Source organism: Patella vulgata, chromosome 9 (genome assembly GCF_932274485.2).
Source record: "Patella vulgata chromosome 9, xgPatVulg1.2, whole genome shotgun sequence".
Classification (NCBI taxonomy): Eukaryota; Metazoa; Mollusca; class Gastropoda; family Patellidae; genus Patella; species Patella vulgata.
The window spans coordinates 17,993,256-18,017,293 of NC_065887.2; the positions used below are offsets into that span (position 1 = coordinate 17,993,256).

General features: G+C 34.1%; 2 protein-coding genes across 2 annotated transcripts in view; one reads left to right on the plus strand and one right to left on the minus strand.

The window, feature by feature from the left end:
• LOC126832358 (low-density lipoprotein receptor-related protein 1) overlaps window positions 1–16,177 on the plus strand; it is a 163,502-nt gene extending 147,325 nt beyond the window's left edge. The window contains exons 79-92 of the mRNA XM_050563103.2: window positions 408–628; window positions 1,719–1,901; window positions 2,602–2,833; window positions 3,224–3,334; window positions 3,766–3,870; window positions 4,644–4,777; window positions 6,751–6,918; window positions 7,121–7,225; window positions 7,617–7,734; window positions 8,089–8,165; window positions 8,467–8,554; window positions 9,328–9,463; window positions 10,226–10,255; window positions 12,082–16,177. Of these exons, the coding sequence (XP_050419060.2) occupies window positions 408–628; window positions 1,719–1,901; window positions 2,602–2,833; window positions 3,224–3,334; window positions 3,766–3,870; window positions 4,644–4,777; window positions 6,751–6,918; window positions 7,121–7,225; window positions 7,617–7,734; window positions 8,089–8,165; window positions 8,467–8,554; window positions 9,328–9,463; window positions 10,226–10,255; window positions 12,082–12,249 (1,876 nt within the window). The 3' untranslated portion in view covers window positions 12,250–16,177. The remainder of the gene's footprint in view (window positions 1–407; window positions 629–1,718; window positions 1,902–2,601; window positions 2,834–3,223; window positions 3,335–3,765; window positions 3,871–4,643; window positions 4,778–6,750; window positions 6,919–7,120; window positions 7,226–7,616; window positions 7,735–8,088; window positions 8,166–8,466; window positions 8,555–9,327; window positions 9,464–10,225; window positions 10,256–12,081) is intronic.
• Window positions 16,178–17,474: 1,297 nt separating this feature from the next.
• On the minus strand, window positions 17,475–19,317 carry LOC126832161 (isovaleryl-CoA dehydrogenase, mitochondrial). Its single transcript, XM_050562866.2, has one exon. It carries the CDS (start codon window positions 19,293–19,295, stop codon window positions 18,027–18,029), a length of 1,269 nt encoding a protein of 422 aa, XP_050418823.1. The 5' UTR covers window positions 19,296–19,317; the 3' UTR covers window positions 17,475–18,026.
• Window positions 19,318–24,038: the final 4,721 nt, after the last annotated feature.

A 24,038-nucleotide genomic window follows, 5' to 3' on the forward strand; every position in this document is an offset into this window, starting at 1 on the left:
GAGACGTTTTGGTTCCTCGCTTGTACTTGACAAGGAGTAGGATCACCTATCCAACCTCATGGGTTTTCTCCAGTCCCCCGGTTACCTTCCCCTGCTAAAGACCCCTACGTGCAAGCGAATTATTGAAATAAAATTGAACCATATGTTAGTCCCAAAATGATTTAGTTTGTGTTAAGTGGGCATTAAGCCCCATTTCTCTTTCTGTAAGAATCCAGAAAACATCTAAACAAGCTAAGATAAATGCAGTGTTATATAGTTTTTGTCACCAACTTTTATATTTTGTTCTTTTTGAGTTCGGAGCAAATTAGTAGGAAGTCAAACCCTATTTCATTTCATCTCATTTGTTTTTTTTGCAGTTGTGTCAACTTATAAATGTAACAAATTACCGTATATTTAATATTTTCCAGACAACTGTTTTGGACTGATCAAGGTATACATGCTAAAATAGAAAGATCAAATCTTGATGGTACGAATCGTACAGTACTGGTTGATGATAATATAATCTGGCCAAACGGACTGGCCATAGATTATTTTAACGATCGTATTTACTGGGCAGATACGAAGAAATATACCATAGAAAGTGTTGACGTAAATGGAAATGATCGAAGACTTATTCAGACTTTTAATGGTAAATAGAAGTTTATATAATGATTTATTTTCTGTGAAATAAATGGCCAATTTTTTGATTTAGAGGGATCAAATGTTTAGACAAATTGTTCAATGACGTTAGTTGAAAACATTTTCTCTAAACCAAAATATTTAGAACGGACCATGAACTATCAAAAATTAGTTAGAACAAACCGTGAACTATCAAAAATATTTTATCAAAAAGAAAACTAAGTTATTCTAGCTAAGTAATGGTCATTGAAAGTAATAATAATTATGCTGTCCTTTTCGTACAAGCCAACCAGTTCTTCTTGAAGGTTTATATTCAGATGTAGTTAATTACATAATAAAAGCAGTTTTTACATTCAAATAGTAATTACTTTTGAGATAAATGTGATAGAAAGTGCAGGAGGACTACACCACACATAAACAATTATACAAATAATTATATACACAGACATTTAAAACAGGAAACAACAAACGCGTATATCAGATCATGTGAATTGATCCAGGGGGCAGCCATAAATGATCATGAAATTAATGCTTGATATATGACCAATCAATACAATCTGATTAAAACACAGATCCTATTTCGTTTCGTTTTTTATAGTTCAAAATTTCGTTTTATTTGTCTGTACTACACTAGGATCTAGGAGAGTTGTTATATTACCGACGTTTTGGTTGAAGTGAGGGATAAGCCAATGGAACGGCTTGTTATGGCGACTTCTTGGTATGCCATGCACGGAACTGTGGGTAAACCACTACAAACGTCAACGATGATTGATTAATCAATGTCTGATGTCATAGGGTCAAAAGCCGCTTGTACGACCCCTAACACAACCTTCAAGTACAACATGTCAGATCTTCATGAAGTGTAGGCCATCGAAAGTATAAAAAAACGAAACGAAATATACATCTGTATTTTAATCAGATTGTCAATCAATACAGTTTTTGTAGAATAAGCCATCTGAGGCATTATTTCTATGGTGAACACAAGTTCAACTTAAAATTAAATGGGATGTTAAATTTTACAAATCTGTGGTTATTATTGTTGTTAATATAAATTTCTTGCAATTCAGTTTATGTTTCTTTTCTATTTGTGTTTATTTCAGCCTCAGATCCACCATATAAACTAGAATTATTTGAAGATTTTATATACGTATTAACCTATAAAACATTCAGTGTCATAAGAATACATAAATTTGTACATTCCAACGTGTTTAAAAAGATGTATGTTGGAATTAATCGAGTCCGTGATTTAACTATCATACAGGAACATAAACAGCAGCAATCAAGTAAGTAAAAATATGATTTAAATCTGTGGGCACTTAAGTGGCAGGTTCTGGCTAAATGAAACATGTGGATAAAAAAAATCAATACACGATTTGGCATCAATTCTGTATTCAAAGACCCTTATATAAATTTGTATGTGATTTATGCATTTACATGTATCTTGGAAAATGGCCGAGATAAGAAAGAAATGATAGTAAATGTCTTGTGTTATATCTCATTTAACTAAAGCTGGTTACATATGACTGCTATCTGGGCCATGTAAAATAAGAAAAAAGAATCTCTAAAGTGTTATAATGCTTTCATATTTTTATCACATGAATACGTCATGAAAACAACTCGGGTGTGTAAAAATAATGACTTATTTCCAATGATTGTGGAGAAGTACAGAAAACTGTATAAAACAATAGTATCAATAGTCAGTCTGCTTCTACAACGCCCAGCTTCACTGCTTGGCAAAGATGCAGTAAGTACCGTAACAGTAAAGACTCGTATGCTTAGGATTGGTCACGGTGAGATCATTTATCTTGAACTGTTCTCAGAACATGGATAATAATATTGATATAATTATGATATAACGTTTGATTCTATATTTTATAATTGTGTGATTTTGCTGATTTTCTGTATTGAACATCATAGATAGTTGAAGCATTTATAATTCACATGAATTTTTGTTCATTTGTATTCCCTGTCTTGATTTTCCAGTATCAAATAAATGTGAAGATGGTGCGAAGATCGGAGAGATGTGTGCTGCAACTCAATCCTGTTTCAATGACTGGTCTGATAAAGGCTTTAGCTGTTTATGTCCAAACTTGTCTGTATATAATGATACAGATAAGAAGTGTAACTTTTTACCAAACCATGAAACATGTCCAGACGGTTTCTGTAAACATAATGGAAACTGTTCTTTTAATGTCCATTCAAAACCAAAATGCAGGTTCGTTGATCTTTTTTTTTAACCTTCAATGAAGGACTAATGATTGTCACTACTGAGTAGAACTTGATTTGATTATTAAGTAAAAAATGGTCAAAAACTTGATTTGAAGTGATTTGATTATCCAGTAAAAATTGGTACAAAACGTGATTTGAAGTGATTTGATTATTCATCCAGTAAAATTGGGTAATCTATTCGAAATTTGTTCTTCTTTGCATTCTGTTTTACTTTTGATTGGTCTAAACTACACAAAGATCTAACTACTTCTATTCTCTTTGGAGTTGAAGCCATTGGTTAAACTTGTTCTGGTACAGGTTGTCTGATATTGATTAAATGAAAGGTCAGTGTTGTTGCCAGTATTATTTGTACAGGTGTGTATTATTTATGTTTCAGATGTACAGCTCAATATACTGGAGATCATTGTGAGATAGATAAATGTTCTAATTATTGTATTATTGGTGATTGTGTTGTTTCTACAAAACATGAAGGACAAGTAGAGTGCAGGTAATAATACTAATATAACTGTTTTCTCTTTTAACTTTCATGGTAATTTCCAAAAATTTCATGGTAATTTCTCATAAAAGCGATCCTTCAAACTGTGGGGAAGGGTTCAATCCTGGTATTTGCCAAGAAAGTTCCCTAGGATTTTCCATCATAGTTTCCCCTTGTTAGTGGTGTAGGTCAAATGGCCTGACAAGGAACATGTCTAATGATTTGGATGGGAAGGAAAAAAGTGGTGCTGTCCCGTAAGAAAACTCTTGACATTAGAATAGGCCGTAGCACTATTGTCCAGGTTATATTTCCATCATAGCACACTGCATGACATACGCCATATTCATTAGCCAAGTCGGGGCATAAAATTAGGATGTTAAACACAGTTTCATTTCATTGTTTGATAAACTATAATTACTTACTGTCAATTTTTAATATTACAGATGCCATGAGGGTTATAGAGGTGAAAGGTGTGATCAGTATATTTGTACCGGACATTGTAAAAATAATGGTAAATGTCATGTGAAAGACGACAAAGCATATTGTTTGTAAGTATATTACTCTTGTCTTTCGCCAATCATAGACCAATGTGATTTTGAAACATGATCAAATATCGTTCTGTATTTGGAAGTATGCAGTTGAATTCATAGCCTAATAGATACAGATGTATGTCACATGACTACATGACTACATGATCAGAAAGTTTGGAAGCAAATAGCTGTAAAAATATAAATTAGAATAGTCAATGAGAAATTGGCATTACCGAATGATTTTAAATTTCTCAGTAGTTAGCTGGACCACCCCTGAGACATATAAAACTGATATGATTGGTCAGTAATAATTAATGGGTTCCAGATCGCCACTGAGTTACATGTCCAGGGATCTTTTATTATTCTTATTTGATATTCAGAAATCCAATATGGCAGTTGAGGGAATTGTGTGATAGTCATTCACATGAGTCTTGAAATGGTGACGATTGATTGCTGAGATCAGCTATTGTAGTGTTCGCGCTTTCACTGTGAATCATCTGAGTCCACATTTAATTAACATTAAGGATATAACTGGCCTGTGGTTAAGTATGGTCCTGTGCATCCATTATAGGGGGGCATTCCAATCAAATAGTGAAATTAAAATTAGGTTATTTTAAATTATATCAGTGTTAACTTTGGTGTACAAGCTAAGGTGCCCTATTTAATTTGAGTAGGCCACTAGGCCCTGTATTTAAGTCTTGGGTGCATACAATCCTGAAGTTGACCATGGTCATCAAGAAACCTCTGCATGCTACAGCATGTGATATGTAACTTATTGTTGATTATTTCAGCTGTTCATCTGTTCATACCGGTGAACTTTGTGAGAATGATACAACAGATACTTGTCATCAATGTAAAAATGGGGCCACCTGTGAAGCAGAGACGTCTGGTTACGTTCGTTGTAACTGTCCAGATAAGTTCAAAGGTATGAAACCTTCATGATCTATACTAATATTTGTGACTGTCGTTTGTCTGTCTGTCTGTCTGTCTGTTCGGGGTTGGCGGCTACACTAGGTCTGCCCCGAGTCTGAAATTTGGGGTATGGGGGTAGCTCGGACCGGGGAGTAACATAGGCCAGGTGGCGTTAGTCTACCACTTCCGGTTTCGGGGTTATGACCCCCAAGCGAAGCCGGTCTGTTTTGGGTTGGCAGCTACACTAGGTCTGCCCCGAGTCTGAAATTTGGGGTATATGGGTAGCTTGGACCGGGGAGTAACATAGGCCAGGTGGCGTTAGTCTACCACTTCCGGTTTCGGAGTTATGACCCCCGAGCGAAGCCTGTCTGTTCGGGGTTGGCGGCTACATCTGCCCCGAGTCTGAAATTTGGGCTATAGGGGTAGCTCGGACCGGGGAGTAACATAGGCCAGGTGGCGTTAGTCTACCACTTCCGGTTTCGGAGTTATGACCCCGAGCGAAGTCTGTTCGAGGTTGGCGGCTACACTAGGTCTGTCCCGAGTCTGAAATTTGGGGTATAGGGGTAGCTCGGACCTTGGAGTAACATAAGCCAGGTGGCGTTAGTCTACCACTTCCGATTTCGGAGTTATGACCCCCGAGCGAAGCCGGTCTGTTCGGGGTTGGCGGCTACATCTGCCCCGAGTCTGAAATTTGGGCTATAGGGGTAGCTCGGACCGGGGAGTAACATAGGCCAGGTGGCGTTAGTCTACCACTTCCGGTTTCGGAGTTATGACCCCGAGCGAAGTCTGTCTGTTCGAGGTTGGCGGCTACACTAGGTCTGTCCCGAGTCTGAAATTTGGGGTATAGGGGTAGCTCGGACCGTGGAGTAACATAGGCCAGGTGGCGTTAGTCTACCACTTCCGATTTCGGAGTTATGACCCCCGAGCGAAGCCGGTCTGTTCGGGGTTGTCGGCTACACTAGGTCTGCCCCGAGTCTGAAATTTGGGGTATAGGGGTAGCTCGGAACGGGGAGTAACATAGGCCAGGTGGCGTTAGTCTACCACTTCCGGTTTCGCAGTTATGACCCCCGAGCGAAGCCGGGTATCCTGCTAGTATAGATATATATATATAAAAAAAAACCACTCATCCTTAAGATTTATTCATTTGAGATTTTGGTAAAACAAGCAATTTGTTTTAGCAAATACAGAAAGCAAACAATGAGGTAGTTTATGTATACCAATGTTTTTGAAACAAAATATATTATATGTGCTTTGATTAATAAACACATCCATGGCGTACACATACAAGATCACTTGATTCTCAAGCATAGCAGTGCATGTGTGACCATAGAAAAATAAATAACCTTTGTCTCATGATGAATAAAGTAAGATCTTCAACTCCAGCCATGAAGGAGGGTTGGATGGCCGAATGGTTAGTGTTGTGTTGGGATCAATACCTTGATATGCATTCTATATATCAGCACGTGGATGGACGCTTATATTCGTATATCAAACCCCCCTGTATATCAAAAACAAGACATTCTCGTGGTACGACCACACTTCGAAGTATGCGTAGTCTTTTATTTACTTCAATATTTATTACAGAGAAGAGTGGGCAGATAACTCCCATCTCACGTGACTCATATTACAATAACGATCATCATGATCTCTAGAAAAGGATCAATACGACATTAGTGTGTGCGCGTTGTATCAAAAGGTCTGTCATTGAGTCAACTGGCATAGTTTCGTTTCCCCAGTTGTATGTGACAAGGAGTAGGGTTGCCTGCCCAACCTCATTTCGTGTCCACTGGTTTCCTCCCACTGCTAAAGACCCAAACGCCCAAGCTAATTATTGAAATAAAATTGAACCATGTTAGTCCCAAAATGACCTAGTTTGTGTTGAGTGGAGTTAATTTTAAACTTATATTAAATGTGGTATTTTTAAACATTGACATTTTTGTTGAAATTTTGGGAGTCTTTTAAAATAATGAATATTGTTTTTTATAGGGAAATACTGTGATGAGTGTACAGATTTATATTGTTATAATAATGGAGTTTGTCAGAGATATGACAATGGTACAGCCTACTGTGCATGTCCTAATGGGTTCTCATCTGCCACCAACTGTGAACGTAATGATTGTGAAGTAATTTGTAAATCAAATGGAAAAGATAGAAGTAAGACAATCATATATTTTACTTGATAACTGCACTGATTTAAATCTTACTAAGAGTTATTTTTACCTACAAATTTCAAAAGTGTATGATAAAAAATACCAAAGGGGTAGTTTAAAAGACAGGGTCATACATCAAGGTGTAACACCCAGTGACTTTGAATATGAATACTCCACAGATCTGGTTATTATTTGTTTTCTTTCAGGTAAATGTAATTGTCCATGTCAGCCTGGATTTTCAGGACCTGACTGCAAACGAAAATTACCAACGTGTAATAATGTTAACTGTTACCATGGTAACTGTACTATAGGTTAGTTTTTTTCAAATATTACATTTATGTTTATTACAGTAAATGAGTAAAGAATAATATATGTTTCACATTTTTGTTACAGTAGATGAGAACAATTAATGCCATTGTAATAATGTCTTATAACAGTAGCTGGGAAATCTAAGTGGTCATTGTAATAATACTTTTAAAACAGTAGATGAGTTGGCCGAGTGTTAATGCAAATAATGTTTTTTGGAAAACTAAATTAGAAATCTAATGTGTAAATATAATATTTTATAGCATGAAATGAGACAGTCAATAAATGTAATAATAATTTTATTACAGTATATGTGAAATCGAAGTGTGAATATAATGATATTTTATTTGATAAATAAGAAAGCAAAGTTTAAATGTATTAATGATTTTATTACAGTAAATGAGAAAGCAAAGTGTAAATGTAATGATATGTATGAAGGTTCACGATGTGATAAATGTAAATGTGAACCAGAAGGTGAATGTATACAACAAATCGATGGTAAAATAGTTTGTAGGTAAGTATAACTCTACATTTTGCTTTGTTCATTGAATTATCACAAACATGAAATATACCTGCCAGCCAAATGCATATTTTTTTGATTCTAATGTTTAAACGTGAATAGTATTGACTCTCGTGTAGATTAAAATTATGTGTCCTAATGAAAGTAATAGTGTGAAGCTTCAACACACAGAGAGATGTCACAAATTTATTGAAGACAGTAATATTAACAATATTATCAGCCCTAAAAAAAAAATGATCCTTAAGAGATTGATGCTATGTGGATGTGAATAAAACACAGATTACCTTGATAATATCTTTATTTTACTTACATGTATTTATAAAAGAATGGTATTCATTTCTTTTTTAGTTGTAATGCTGGTTTTACAGGCCAGTTCTGTGAATCTAAGGAATCAATGACTACAGGTTCCAGTCCACTTGTTGCAAGTAAGTTAAATCATATAACATAAGTTTGTTGTCATATAATCCTTCAAATTCAATAAACCAAATCTTTATCAATCACACATGGTGTCTTTAATTTAAATGTGTCTGTAAAGATGGCAGATTTCTGCAAGACAGTTAGGAATATCCATTAATTTCAAGGTTTTTTAAATAGTTTATGCAAGCATACTTTAAGTCTTTGGTGACAATCATCCAAGATATGTTTATGAAATTTTGTACAATATCAAAACAGATTGTGACTATTATTTGTTATTGTTAATAAAAATGACTTCTGTTTCTTTTTCAGATCCTTTAACAATTGTTACTCCAATTATCGTTGTATTTATATTGATAATATTAATTATTACTGCTGTTATATGTAAGCGTCGTAGAAGGTAAGTACAAACAAACAATCATTTCACAACTTTGAATTTTCCGAAACTGAATTCATATATAGTTGAGCACAGTGCTGTCTCAATAACCAGAAGATCCTGTGTTTGATCTCAGTGATGGCCAAAAAAAATCCCCCTCGGTTTTCCAGACTTGTTTCACATTTTCCATGGTGCTGAATAGAAGGCTTTGCATGTGTCTACATTGGTGTGAACATAAAGGAACCATTTGGCAGTTGATCGAAGGCAGAAATGTGCTGTCCAGTCACGATTTCCCTCATTGCATGACGTATGTTGGTGCAGAAAAAAAGGACATTAAACCCCATGTTATTTCCATTGATGAGTGGATTGGAAATCAGAATCAAATGGAATCGGGTTTAATATTTCGTCAATACAATACTTCAGTCATTATGAGACTAACACAATATGGTTTTATGTTTCTTATTATTAGCATGGTTCCTCCTTGTCAGTGATGCAGGACAGAGGGCCTGACAAGGACGCTGTCTAGTCGTTCGATTGGGCTGAAAATCTGAGGTCCCATGTACACATTGACAGTTGGAATTCGATATAAGAGTAGGCCGTAGTGCTGCTGTCCGGGCAAAATTTCCCTCACAGCAGACTGTATGGCGTATGACCATCTTCATGAGCCCAGTTCGGAACAAAACAGTAGATCTTTAAACCCCATTTTTACCCCATCCAGCCAACAGGTTACCATATTTCTAATATATTTGTTTTGTTTGAATATTGTTTCTATAACCTTTATGTCTTATCTCATACAGTTGGCAGCAATATCGGCATAAACGAATGCAGGAACCAAGAAACCTGGATGTTAATAATCCTATTTATCTTCAAAATGATGAAGATGTTGAAGATTTAGAGCCTGTAGAAACTTCTCCTATATATACAGGCAACAAGGTAAAAAGCCAACTGTTCAATTATTTCCAGTATAGTTATCTACATAAATGATCAAATAGAAATTTACAAAGTCTTTAGAGCAGTGTTCTGATCTAGGTCTTTTGTAATCCATTTTAGTCTCCAATTGATATATATATATATATATATAACTGTAGATTAAAATTTAACCAGCTTGGCGACAGTGAATTTATAAACAGTATAATTAAAGCCTTTATTACAAAATGAACAGAAATAACAAAGCTGTGGCATGTTTCACAAAATTTTAACTAAGATAAAATCCAAATTTTAGTAATTTGATTGGATAATATTAAATTGATTTTAGTGCTTAGCCAATTAAAATTGAAGTATATACTAAAATTTGGATTTAATCTTTAGTTAAGATTTCGAGAAACAGGGCCCAGATTTTGATTTTCTACTTGTGGCTGACATGAAATACTTTTCACAAACAGATCACACTGCAATATGTTTTCCATCTTAGTTTTGAATTTTGAAATAAATGTTATAACATTTATTTGAGTAATTTAAAACTACTAGATGTATCACCATTATATATTAATAACCAACTCTGAGTTTTTGTATTGTTTGTGCTTGTTATTTTTGTATAATTTCTTTTTGTTTGTTTGTATTGTTTACTTTACATAGGTTTTAACTCACCATGTTCACATTAGAATTTAAACATCTCTATTACTAATATATAATATTTCTATTTTATCTTTTCTCTAAATCAGTATCTAATATTTATATCTATTTTATTATATACAGAGAATTAATTTTCTGAGACGCTTCAAAAAGGTATAATTCCAAATTTTAATCATCAGCTTTTCCCATATCTTTATGGAATCATTTCATAAAAACAGATAAAGCCCTGCCCCTCTCCCCCTAAATAATATTTTTGAGACAATTCCGTAGAAAACGGTAAATTGCACAGGTACCTATGGCATGGAATATTTAATTTTGGTTTAGGTAACATTAAATTATAAAAGCATGGACAAGGGTGTAAGAAGAAAATAATTTCAGAATGGTCCAATTAAATCTATTGTGAAGAATTCCTATATTAAATTTGCACATCTTAAGCACATTTCTGCATGTCATATGTATAGCCATTGAGTACCGGTATATTTATAAGTCCCTTCCTGGTATATATAGATTTGCACTCCTCAACAGCCTGTCTGTCATTCAATCAGTTTGCCTAAAGATTTTAAGCAGAAATTTGATCCATAGATGTAGTTAGTAGGGAATATACAGACCAAGATCAGAGTTTCATCACAGTTAACCAGCTTTTAGAAGAATAACGTCCCTTGAATTTAAAGTCATGTTTCAATACATGTAATTAGATTTGATGAGTACATTGTACTTTATTATGTACTTCATTATAGTACATTGTTTAATAAATGCTATAGCATAGAATGATTTTTATATGCTTACACATGTAAATATCATCCATTTTATTCCCTCTTGTCTTATGAAAACTCTACAAGTTATTGATGGGGTTTTGTTACATTTGAAATTGTTAAAGTAAGTGGTTTTTGGATAGGAAAACTAAATAAAGAACTTGATTCCCCACTATTGTGAATGAAATATAGTACAGGCTTTCCTCTAGACCATTGGATGGTCACAATTGTTAATGGATTGAAATACATTCGCTATTTAATATTTTAATTCAAAAATATTTAAAATCTAGATTACGCTATTCTTTTGAAAACTTCCAACATTCATAAGTTAGCTCAGAATAAAGTAATTGAATGAAATTATTTAATATATTCCTTTTTTATTATCCATTTTTAAACTATTATAACGAGAACTGTCAGCTCTTTATCTAAATCTTGTATGTAATACATCATTAACTAACATTTATTGGTATTGGCTTTATAACTGCTGGTGGGTACATTAAGGCAGATCATGTCTAGATTTATGTTAGAAACTGTAGATGCTTTAATTAATAATGCATGTGATAATAAGATTCTCAATTAACATATCTTCTTATTCTGTCTTTGATCATTTTTATCATTCTTTGTATTTCTGTAAACTGTCTTGTGGTGTTTTATTTCTTTCTTGTGAATGTATATTTAATTTGACCAAGTTTATTTTGATTACCAGGTTCATGCTGTATATACACATCCCATTTGAGGATGAAATATCATAACACCCCTGATATACTAGACTCTTGACTAAATGTCCCAAGTGCGAATCTCAGCATGATAGGAGAAGAGCATTGGAATTTTTCAAGCCTAGTTACACCTTTTATTATTGTATTGGTACTTTCAACAAAATCAGTGTTTAAATGTTGAAAAAAAACCATGTTGTACAGCAAAGATTTATCAACAGATGTTTCAACATATAAGTGATACTCAACTAGCAGATAATATATCGTGGTTTTTTATTGACAGAGAGTCACAACATACATAGATTAGCAAGAGGCCCCAATGCCTCCAGGCAACTGCCCAGCTAGCCCATGTCTTAAGACAGCCCTGGCCATACTGTCTCCCAAATTATACTAAGATCTGCCCTTTTGCAACATACACAAGGTACTAATGTAGAAAAATATAGATGTCGCGAAGTGAGGCAACTAATTCTCAATACTCAATTAAACATTTATCTTTTTTTCCATATTTTTTCAGAATACAAATTTTGCCAACCCAATGTATGATGTGTACAATGGTGAAAGTATGACTATGTTACTTCAGTCGCGTGAAAATGAAGAAAATCAGTTATTAGAGGACGGTTTAACTGTGCGTTACTTTGGGACTGGTGAAGTTACAAATAATAACACAACTAGCAAAGCGTGAGACTGGGATATTGTTTTATAGCAAGTAGTTATATTTTAGTGTATATAATGATGAATGAATGGAAGATGATGCCGTTATGATGAAATCTCAAACTGCTGATAAAAAGACAAAATATCAAAATTGAGTGGTGCACAATTATTCCAGATGATTTTTTTTTTTAATTATTTTTATTTATAGACAGATTTTAATGTTTAATAAAAGTTATGTATAGAGAGAGATCTATGGTATAGACATTTTACGTGCTGGAGTCAATCGAATGCTCGATTTTAAACTTGTTGAAAGTGACTCATTTTATTTTGGATGGTACAGCTGATTTTATTGTGATACGCAAGAATGGCACAGAATTAACTATTGACTGAAAAGGCAAATATACGAAAGTTCAGGTGTGAAATCTGTGTGAGAAATATTAATGGTTGTGTCAGTTGCCATGGAAACTATATTTTGAGGGATGTAACTCTGTTGTGATCTAACTCCAGTTTAGATTGAAATTTTAAATATAAGTTTACACTTGATAATTTTAAATTTTAATGTTACTATCATTGTTAATATTATGAGCACCACAATATATTACAAAATAATATTATGAGCACTACAATATATTGTCAAAAGGTTTATTACGTAATAATATTTTGAGCACTGCAATATACTGTACAAGACTTTTATTATGTAATGAATGTGTGAAGGTATGTCTGATGGGGAAAATCTTTTTTTTTTTATCATCTGTATATAATTGTAATATATATATTATAATAAGATAATTCCCTCACTGTTTATGGGAAGATGTAATTAATTATAATGAATATCTATATATTGATTAACTGTATGTTTTATATGTTTTGTATTTGTTTTACTTTTGAGGCATTTTGCCATAAAACGATGTTTTAAAATTTCAACTCTGCCTTTCTTAAAGAGATAAAGAACTTTTAATCAGGATAATTAATTAATACTTCTTTCTGTCTATTTAAATTTTTTAGTAGTGCTACTATTGTTTTATACGTCTAATTTATTTTACATGGAATTATTCGTTAATTTTTGTTTATATATCTGTTTAGAAGACCCAAAATTTTTGTATTTACCAAAAATAAAGTTTTTTTATTTGCCTTTGGTTCGGGAAGTATTCCATAATACGATAATTCTATCTACTCACTTTGATGTTAATGATTTTCTTTTGTGGTATTTTTCATTCAGTTAGTGATTTTATTAAATTGTTGCGCCAATTTATTTGTACACATTCCATATCATTATTTAAAATTAGAGTTAGAATGTTGATTTGATCTGGAAGTATATAATCAGAAATAGTCACAACAAAGCAGCTCACCTTGAAGAACAAATCAGGGCTATTTAGACATAGGATTTGGATAAGCATGGGTATTTTTAGGTAAACAGTGTTGTGCATATTTACAGTTTTAAGAGTAAGAAGAGTTCATTCTATGTCTTGGTTTTTCAGCTGAATGTATATTAGTTTGTGTATAGAGTTTTTATATTCATTAATGTTGTGTAGACTGCAGATTCTCTTATTTAGGAAGACAGTAATTTTCTGAAATGATAAATATGGACTCAGCTTAAATTATATTGATAAATTTATTTTAGACCAGTTTAACAATAGAGGGTTATTTTGGTTTGTTTTTTTACTTTTTACTTATTTCTAAATTTGGGTCATACATTATAGGTTGTTTATGTATAATACACCCTGTTAATTGTAACATACTCTGTGTAAAGGTTAATACACAGAGACGTCAGAATTTATAGATTTTTACAGTAAAAACTGTACATCCAATACAGATTCAGGTTAATGAAATTTTATAGTATATTTTAGACAAGCCACAAACTTTCCATGTTAGGCCTGTAGGTTGTTTGTAGATTAATGCATGGGTTGTATTTTGTATACAGCCAGAGGTTAATCATAAGATGCTTTGTTTCTTGAGAAAATCAAACACAATTGATATTATTTATATTTTGTATTTTATGAACATGTGATTTGTTATAATATGATAATATAAACTTGTGATAATTGATGGGTCCCATACTGTGACTATATATAACCAAAGACAGCATTAATTTCTGATATCCCCATCCCACCCCAACCACCCGATGCTTACTCTCTTTTAATTAAATTATGGCTCCTACTTATAACATCTGTCCTTTTGTAAATTTAACTACATGTATGGTCAGTTTTATAAACATTTGGAATAGACAGCTAGTCCCGATTTTATGAAACTCTGAATTATTATGCCAACAGTGTACGATGGTATCAAATGGCATCAAGATAGTGTAAACCTACAATGGCATCAACACATTTTTTGACTCGATTCATGAAACAAGTTGAAAAAAGGACTGGATATTGTGTTAGAGTGAATGAAAGCCAGAATCTGGTTTTCTGTATGAAAGCAGGCCCGTAGCCAGCTTGCTAGCTTCGGAGGGGCAGTGAAGTTTTTAGGGGGGGCATACTCGGCACAGTCTACAGTAGGAATTTTAGAACTATAGTCGGCAAATTTTTTTTCGGGGGGGCATTGCCCCCCCTTACCCCCCTCTGGCTACGGGCCTGTATGAAAGACAATCCAAACAGAAATAATTACTTTCTTCCATACAGTGATTGATTTCTGGTATGATGTATTAAGGTATATAGAATAGCCAATGTATATTTTATATATAGTTTACAGCTTTTAATTACCTCAGATATAATTATAGGAACAGTATATTTGTATAAAGATTATAGCTTATCTATGTTTAACTTCATGACTCTTGACTTCACAATGATCTGGGTAGGGGGGTCTAGAACTATGTAACACAAAGTAACCGATACACAGATATAAACTGGTAAATTGGTATCTACATGGTAGATCACTTTGAAACGCTCAATCAAGGCCATGAGGAAGGGGATATTAACCAAAAATAATAATTAAACACTGATTTTTAGCTTTCTTATTAATAATCATTAACTTGGGTAACTATCAAGGAGGTTTTGCTATAAGTATTATTTACTGATGAACTTTAATATTAATACTGCGCTAATAGAAGGAAATCCATGATAAAAGGCTTTACTTGATAGATAGTAAGAGATGAAAGTATAGCTGTGTTGAAAGTATAACTGTGTTGTCTGTTCTCTTTGTTCTATGTTAGTTATCCAGGCGTGGGTCTATTGGTTGTGTATTGATACAAAACTCAATTGTTCATTTGCTCCATAAGGAATTTCAGACAGGCAATAATGTCATTTCCTGACATTTTCAAAAACTATATGAATTTTACTGGTAAAAAATAATGCAAATCAGAGCCATGGACCTGGGGTACCAACAGAACACTGGGTCATAGGGTAACTAAGGAGCCCTGGGTCACAGGTAACTAATAAAGCCTTGGACTAAAGGTTCTAAGAGAGCCCTGGGTCATAGGTAACTAACAGAGTAAGTGAACCGTGGGGAAAAGCCAAAATGAGAGGTATGAGGTTAAATGGATACGTACTGTAAATATAAATATTTTAATTAATATTGCTAATGAACTGGCCTCAATAATGAATATTTAACAATGACAATGTGCTTTTATATGTATTTTTTGATGTTTGTTTTGAGTGTCTTGTCTTCCAAATGTATCAATAAAATGAAATTTTGTTTTTATATTTAAAAATAAGTTTTAATAAATTGTAGTAATTGTAGATACTTCCAGATTTACTGACATCTTTTCTGACAAAAAAATATTGTTTAATGTTTTGTTTTGTTTTCTGACTGCTGAATTAATTTTAATAATAGCCCCAGTCCAATGAATACAATAATTGGCATTACAAAATTGCACAAAATGTGATTTACTGTATTAATGGCACATTTGATAAAATGCTAATTTGTCAGAAAAGATGTGCAAGTAGAAATTGTTTGGTGCTATTACCTGACTACTACAAGAGAAAAAAATATTGAAATAAATACCATAGATATATCATAAACTTTGTTAATTTTGATTTTTGTTCAAAGAAAAAGTAATTCTCTCCCCTTTCCCCATCATGCATAGTACTAATTCCTTATTATATTGCTCAACTACATAAGTCAATTTGGTACAGAAAAGTAAACCATTTAACCCCATTTCATTCATTTTGCAAGACCACATCTATGAAGCCAAATTCTTCTTATTTGTGTTATATTCCAATAGCTGTGCATTAAAGGAGCTACAGGGGCTCAGTGAGTAAGATGTCGCTTTGCTAACCTGGATGACCTGTTTCCGACCCAAGAAAGTTCATCAGGATTTTCCAGTGTGGTTCCTGTCAATGGAGCAGGACAGAGGGCTCAGCCAGGGACAACGTATAGTCATTCAGATGTGAAGAAAACAGAGGTCCCGTGTACACAATGACATGCACATTAAAGAAACCTTGGCAGTTGGAATTCAATATATAGAACACTGTATGGCATATACCCGTCTTCATTAGCCCAGTCGGAGCAGCACAATAGAACTTTAAACCCCATTTCATTTCAGCTGTACATTAAGGGGGTATAACTCTGTCTTGATGGCTGCATAGTGACTCCTTTCTCCATTTTTGTATAGGTCTCATTCTGCATTTGATGGGGTTGTGAAGTTAGGACTCGTATCTGGAATGTCCCTGAGTTCTAATCATGACATGGGCAGAAAAGAAACTCAAGATATTTTTTTATTTCTGGTTTTCATTTGTCCAGGTTGTGACCCCTGCAGGGCTGACAAGGAAAGTGGGTTTTAATTGTTTGGATGGGACAAAAAACTACCAACAAGGTCCTGTGTAAAAATTGATAGTCTACAATCCAAGGGGGTTGGATAGCCAAATGGTTAGCATGTGTGCACTGTATCATAAGGTCTATCATTGAGTCAACTGGCGTGGTTTTGATTCCCGGGTTGTATGTGACAAGGAGTAGGGTCGCCTGTCCAACCTGGTGGGTTTTCTCCGGGTCCTCGGTTTCCTCCCACTGCTAAAGACCCCTACGCGCAAGCGAATTATTGAAATAAAATTGAACCATATGTTAGTTCCGAAATGACCTAGTTTGTGTCGAGTGGATGTTAAACCCCATTTCTCTCCCTCTCTCTCCGGGCCAAATTCATGTATTGTACACCTAACTTTTGAATTTTAAAAAAATAACGCAATTTGGTCTGAAAGAAACACAAGTAAAATGTCAACAGGATGTTCAACACTATTTCAATCCATGGTTTCCGTAATTACAACAATATTGTCTGATTTATATCTTCATATGGGGACCAATATCAAGACAAATTGAAAAATATATATTCACAAATTAATTTATTCTTCTTTACACACAGTTCAACACCCCCACTTCATCAGGTCTACATTCTCAATATTTACATTTATTTATATCTCCCACTTTTTTTTTACGTTCCATATTAGGCTATTTCAGTATAAGCACCATAAGTGTATGTAATATCACATGTAATAAAATACATAATTAACTATAATTTCACAATCTCAACAGGTATTATTTTCAACTTCTGTCCCACATAGTATATAATTTTATAATACCCGATTAAAGAAATGTACAAGTAGTTGATACAAATTCTTTAATATACAAAATACATGTAGCTACATATTGTACATCCCAAAAATTTTTGATAAATGATTGTTACCTTACCTCAGTTCCTCATTAAAATTAACACCAAGGTAACCCTAACGTAAGGCAATAAAAATTAATAATTTCAATAAAATACAAGTAAAGTTAAATCGAATACCCATTACAATGACTATAAGATTTACAGATTACTATAACTTAATAAGGAGTTCATTCTAGTATTAACTGGGGGCTATATAAAAGTATTATTTATTATCGGTATTGTGCATTTATAGCTCGTGCAATAATCAATCTTCTAACTTCACTTGTACCAGCTCCAATTTCATAAAGTTTAGCATCTCTCAATAATCTGCCTGTTGGATAATCGTTGATGTAACCATTTCCACCCAAAATCTGTATAGCATTCAATGCCATTTGTGTCGCTGCCTCGGCTGTGTAAAGAATAACCCCGGCACAATCATTTGGATGACGTTCACCTCTGTCAAGTGCTCTAGCTACGTTATAGACATAGGAACGACATGCATTAAGAGTTGTGTACATGTCAGCCATTTTTCCCTGAATGAGTTGGAAGTGTCCAATTTTTGTTCCAAAGCATTCTCTTACATGAGCATAATCAAATGCAACATCACAACAAGCTTGCATGATACCTAAGGGGCCTGCTGACAATAAACATCTCTCTATGTCTAAACCACTCATCAAAACATACACACCCTTATTTCTCTCTCCTAGCATATTTTTTGCCGGAACTTTACAGTCTTCAAAAACAAGTTCTGATGTATTTGATCCCCTCATTCCAAGTTTATCCAATTTCTGAGCTGTTCGAAATCCTGGGTAATCTTTCTCTACAATGAAAGCGCTTATTCCATGTTGTGGTTTTGTTTTAGCACTTGTGTCAGTTTTAGCATAGACAATCAAAACATCTGCATCCGGTCCATTTGTTATCCAAAATTTGTTTCCATTAAGTACAAAATGATCGCCTTTATCTTCTGCTCTCAGTTTCATTGATACAACATCAGAGCCGCTGTTCGGTTCACTCATGGCCAATGCTCCAACATGCTCACCAGTAATTAATTTTGGTAGATATTTCGTTTTCTGTTCCTCATTACCATTTCGAACAAGCTGATTGATGCACAGGTTTGAGTGGGCTCCATAACTCAGGGCAATGCCTGCCGATGCTCTAGACATTTCTTCCATTACAAGACAGTGGTCAAGATAAGACATTTCAGCACCACCATACTCACTAGGGACAGTGATTCCATGAAGACCCAATTTACCACATTCAAGCCAGAAAGATCGCATATCTTTGAACTCATTACTTTTGTCTATCTCGGCTGCTTTCGGCGCAAGTTCCTTCTGTGTGAACTGAAAAACGCTTTGTCGCAGCTGTTTCTGTTCTTCTGTCAAACCAAATAAGTTGTCGTCGATGGGAAAGTATGAACAACATCTTGTTTGTTGTATTCTAAGGACTGGATTCTGTAAAATTCTGTTGACGGCAGACGAAATTTTCTTCCAGGCAGCCATTTTTTCAAGAGAGTTATCTTTCCTTAGCTAAAAATCGTGAATAGATGTATTAATACTATTAAATCCTATTAGTATTACTAAAAAAATGTATTAGTCTTTAAATTAGGCCAATTTATATTCTTACCATGGTCCTTATTATAATACATTATAAGGTGCATGATATTATCGGTAGGGTAGGCCTAGGCCTACATTTATTGTCTGAGAATTGTTGTAATAAATACAATAATAATTAGGCCTACCTGTTTCAATGAATGCCTATGTATGTGTGTACGGCTGCAGGGCAGAGGGTCTGACAAAGGAGCAGTGTCTAGTTGTTTGGATGGGACAAAAAAACAGATCCTGGTTGGCGTGCACTTAAGAGAATCCTTGACAGTTGGAATTTGAAATAAAATAGGCCCTAGTGCTAGGGTGACCACCTTTGCTTGATCAAGTTGCGGTACATTGTCTTTTTAAAAAAAAATCTGAGGAACTAGGCCCAATGCATAACAATGTTGATATATAGTTACTTCACTTTTCGACATAGCAACAATAGACAACCAAGCTATGAAATATTCACACAAGCTTGGTTTGTATTCATATATGTTTTACCACCAATGTTTTAGGATAATAATACATAGCAACAATATCAGTTCAAGTCATATAATATTCATATCAGCTTGTTTTGAATTCATAGGCCATATGAAATCAGCATCATCTTGCATTTCAAAAAACGAACACAATTTCTTTTGCAGCTGTAAAAATTACTTTCTTTCAAACAAAATACAAAAATGATTAATTTTTGCGACTGAACCGTTTGAAAGGATATGTGAAGTTGAATGAAATTTTCATAATTAAATCATGCCGAACGTCAGTTAAACGTATTGAGATTTTATCGCTAATGTTTAATCATGCTGAATGTTGTGAAACTTATTAAGATTTTATGATAACTAAGTATAAATGATGTTATACTGGTTAAAGATACATTATTTAAAAGCTAAATTTGCATATTGGCTTCAAATGTTGTATAAATAATTAATGCGACATGTATTTACATACCAGGCCCATAATCAACTCTCTAGAACTTCAGACGGTTTTGATTTTCAACAGATTTATTATTTAATTCAAAAATGACAAACGAGACTACACTATTCTGTAAATGACGACAACTCCTCTCAGAATGAAGTAATTTGACTGAAATTCTCAACATATTCCTCTTTCATTATCTATTTTTTAAACTATTATTGCGAGAACTATCAGCACTTTATCTAAACCTTACGTAATGCATCTTTTACTTTCCCTGATTGATCACAATGTTTTATAATATCAATAAATAATACAAGACCTTTACACTATCCTCAGTTATGCATCAATAGATATATTTGAATTTTAATAATTCAGAGACGACAAAGCGAAAGCAGATGTAACTGATACTAAATAAAATCAAGTATATAATATAGATTAAAATAAAGGAGAGAAATGGGGTTTAACATCAACTCGACACAAACTAGGTCATTTCGGGACTAACATGGTTCAATTTATTTCAATATTTTGTTTGCGTGTAGGGGTCTTTAACAGTGGGAGGAGACCATTGGACCCGGAGAAAGCTCACGAGGTTGGACAGGCAACCCTACTCCTTGTCATGTACAACCGGGAATCAAAACCACACCAGTTGACTCACTGACAGATACAGCCGGCCCATGCTAACCATTCGGCCACTTCCAATAGCTTTCCATTGCATATAAAATAGAAATGCATAGTGTTCGGTCACATTTTCCAAGTTGTAAGTGAATAGTTGGAGATGTTAGAAAATGTATTTTCTGTGAACTGAGATTTCTACTGGTAGTGCAGGTCTTTACAATATTTTTTTTTTATATATATATAAGACGTGGATTAAATATATTCATTTAAAGATACATGAGTTAAGATAAAGATAAAGAGCTGACCATTCTTACTATAATAGTTCGAAAATAGATAATGCAAAATGAAAATACTGAAAATTTCATTTAAATTACTTTATTCTGACCCAAGTTATCACTGTTTGTAGTTTTGACAAGATGTGTGCATTGTAGTAACCAGAGCACTGGTATATTCGAGACTTAGCAACGCTTTCCCATTTTTAAATTAAATTTTTAAATGGCAAACCATTCTAATCTAGTTAAAATCTCGAGTATCCAATTTCAGGCCTAAAGAAAGACCTGCAGTAGGCAGATTTACTTCTTGCATAATGTATATTTAACTTTATTTTCTTTGAGTATGGTGGTGGCCGTGGTGTTGTCGGTTGGGCTGGTGGTAGTGGTTATAGTTGCTGTAGTTTTAGTGCAAGAGAAGGGTATGGCAAGCAATATTTTCCATTCCTTATGTTTATTATATTAAAACATATTTCTTTGAGTTAAATGTAAATGAAATGGGGTTTAACGTCTGACTGGGCTAATGAAGACAGGCATGCGCCATATTGTGTCCTATAGATGAGGGTAATTCTGCCCGGGACCAGAATGAATATACGTTGTCAAAGGCCCTTTGTCCTGTACCAGTGGCAAGGGGGAACCACACCGGTGGATTTTCAATATGATGTACAGGGAAAGGTCATCTACAAGTTGGTACCAAAAAACCTTCTAAAGCAATTTGTGGTGGGTCTGTCAGTATTTTGACCAGACCAATACTCAAATAGACCATCGCGAGACTAGATTCACGCATATCACTGTTACAGAAATCTTCCATGTGAGCAATAGCGGGACATTTTGGCTGGTTTTTGGGGTGCAGGATTTGGAAGCATTTTGAGGGACAGTCCCACGAAATGCGGGGCGGGTGGTCACCCTACGTAGTGCTGCTTTCCAGGCAAAATTTTCCTTTGAGCACACTGTATGGTGTATACTTATCTTTTTAAGCCCAGTCGGTGCTTAACAGTAGGCTTTTAAACCCCCTTGCTTGTATGTATGTTTTTTTCTTCAAAGTATTATATTTGTAATTTTGATCCAATAAACATACCAAACTAAAGTAAAGACATTTATATCCTATCAGATAAACAGTGTTTAGAGATTTGTATTATCAATAGGGGCCTAGTTAAATTTAATTTTATCTGAAATGGGCATTGGTTAGAAGTATCAACTGACCTATCTATGACTGGTTTGGTATGGCACATGTGTTTTAAAATCAGAAGTCCAACTGAAAAAAAAAATACAAGGGTGTCTGTGTCCAGTAGTAAGGCATATGAGCCATCACACCATCAGTGCCGTTATACAGTCCAATTATATTCAACACAAGGCAGGAGGCCGAATGATTTTACGTGTGCGCTTTAGGTCATAAGGTGTGTCATTGAGTCAAGTGGTGTGGTTTTGATTTTCAACTTGTATGTGACGAGGAGTAGGGTCGACTTCCAACCTGGTGGGTTTTCTCAGGGTCCTCTGATTTCCTTCCACTGTTAATTAAAGACCCATTATAAGCAAATTTGGCACATATTAAAAAAATGTTGAACTGTTTGTTAGTGCAAAAATGACCTAGGGAACATTAACCCCCATTTCTCACATGACACAAGGTGGCAATGAACCATGGTGCATCATTGAGTAAGGAGCGGCTCACTAATCAGAAAGTGCCGAGATCAGTCCAGCTGTTGGCAGAGAAAATTCCCAGAGATTATCCAGCGTGGTTTCCCCATGTCAGTGGTGCAGATCGGAGGACCTGGCAAAGAACCATATAGACTGTTCACAAAAAATGTGAACAGACATCTGGACATAGTAGACAACATAATACATCCATATGAAAACGTGGGCGTATGAATATAATGTACGGGTATGTACACAACTAAATGAGCGCCCCACCCCTTTCTGATCAATGCTATGATGCAATTATTTCTGTTCTATTGCGTTTCTTATCCATAACACATTCCCTTTGGCTCAATTAAAATGAAATAGATCATTAAAATCATAATTTATTTTTTTAAAAAAACAAAAGAAATATTTTGTGATTGTATTTGTACATAGGTATAAATCATATTATATAAATCACAGGAAAATTTAATTTTTGTCTAAAGAGAATGAGATTTAACAAAATAAATTTATCTAAACCTAAAATATAGAATCTTATGGTCAGTGACCAATTCCAAGTTTCATTTCAAACAAAATATATAAAAATAATAAATAACTACCAGTATTTATGATATTTTCTTTCATAATCTTAATTTATTTCTAAATTGAACACCATTAAAAGTTTTTATTCAAGAAATAAATACAGATTTGAGGTGTTGAATGAGGCATCCAGATTTCAGAAGCCAGACGAATAAATAAAAGTTCAGTTGAACTGTTTCATGTTTATTGAGGTTAAAACAAATTGGTCTCACATTCATACCATTACATGAGCCTAAGCGTATTCGTAAACTAATAAGATATTTCATCTAATTTTTCAAGGCCTAATCCACACTAAAATGGACTCAAATTATTATTTAAAATTTAATTAAGCAAATAAAGATAGACTGCCTGGTAACAAGACTTACACCTATAGCATCTAACTCATTCGAGCAGTCAACAAGGATTGTTGTATAACACAAGGTACAATTTTATGGATACACAATTACGGAGTTTAATACTAAGCGACGTTTCAACGAGGCTACTCTCATCTTTATCAAGCAAAGTATAGTTATTCTTTTGTAGGTAATGGGAGCATTTACAAGAAACTAAAAACTAATCTAGAGTAAAAACCCATTAATTATTAGAAATAATTAAAATTTGATTGACTTCTAGTTCTTCCTGGTGCTAACATTTATTATACAAA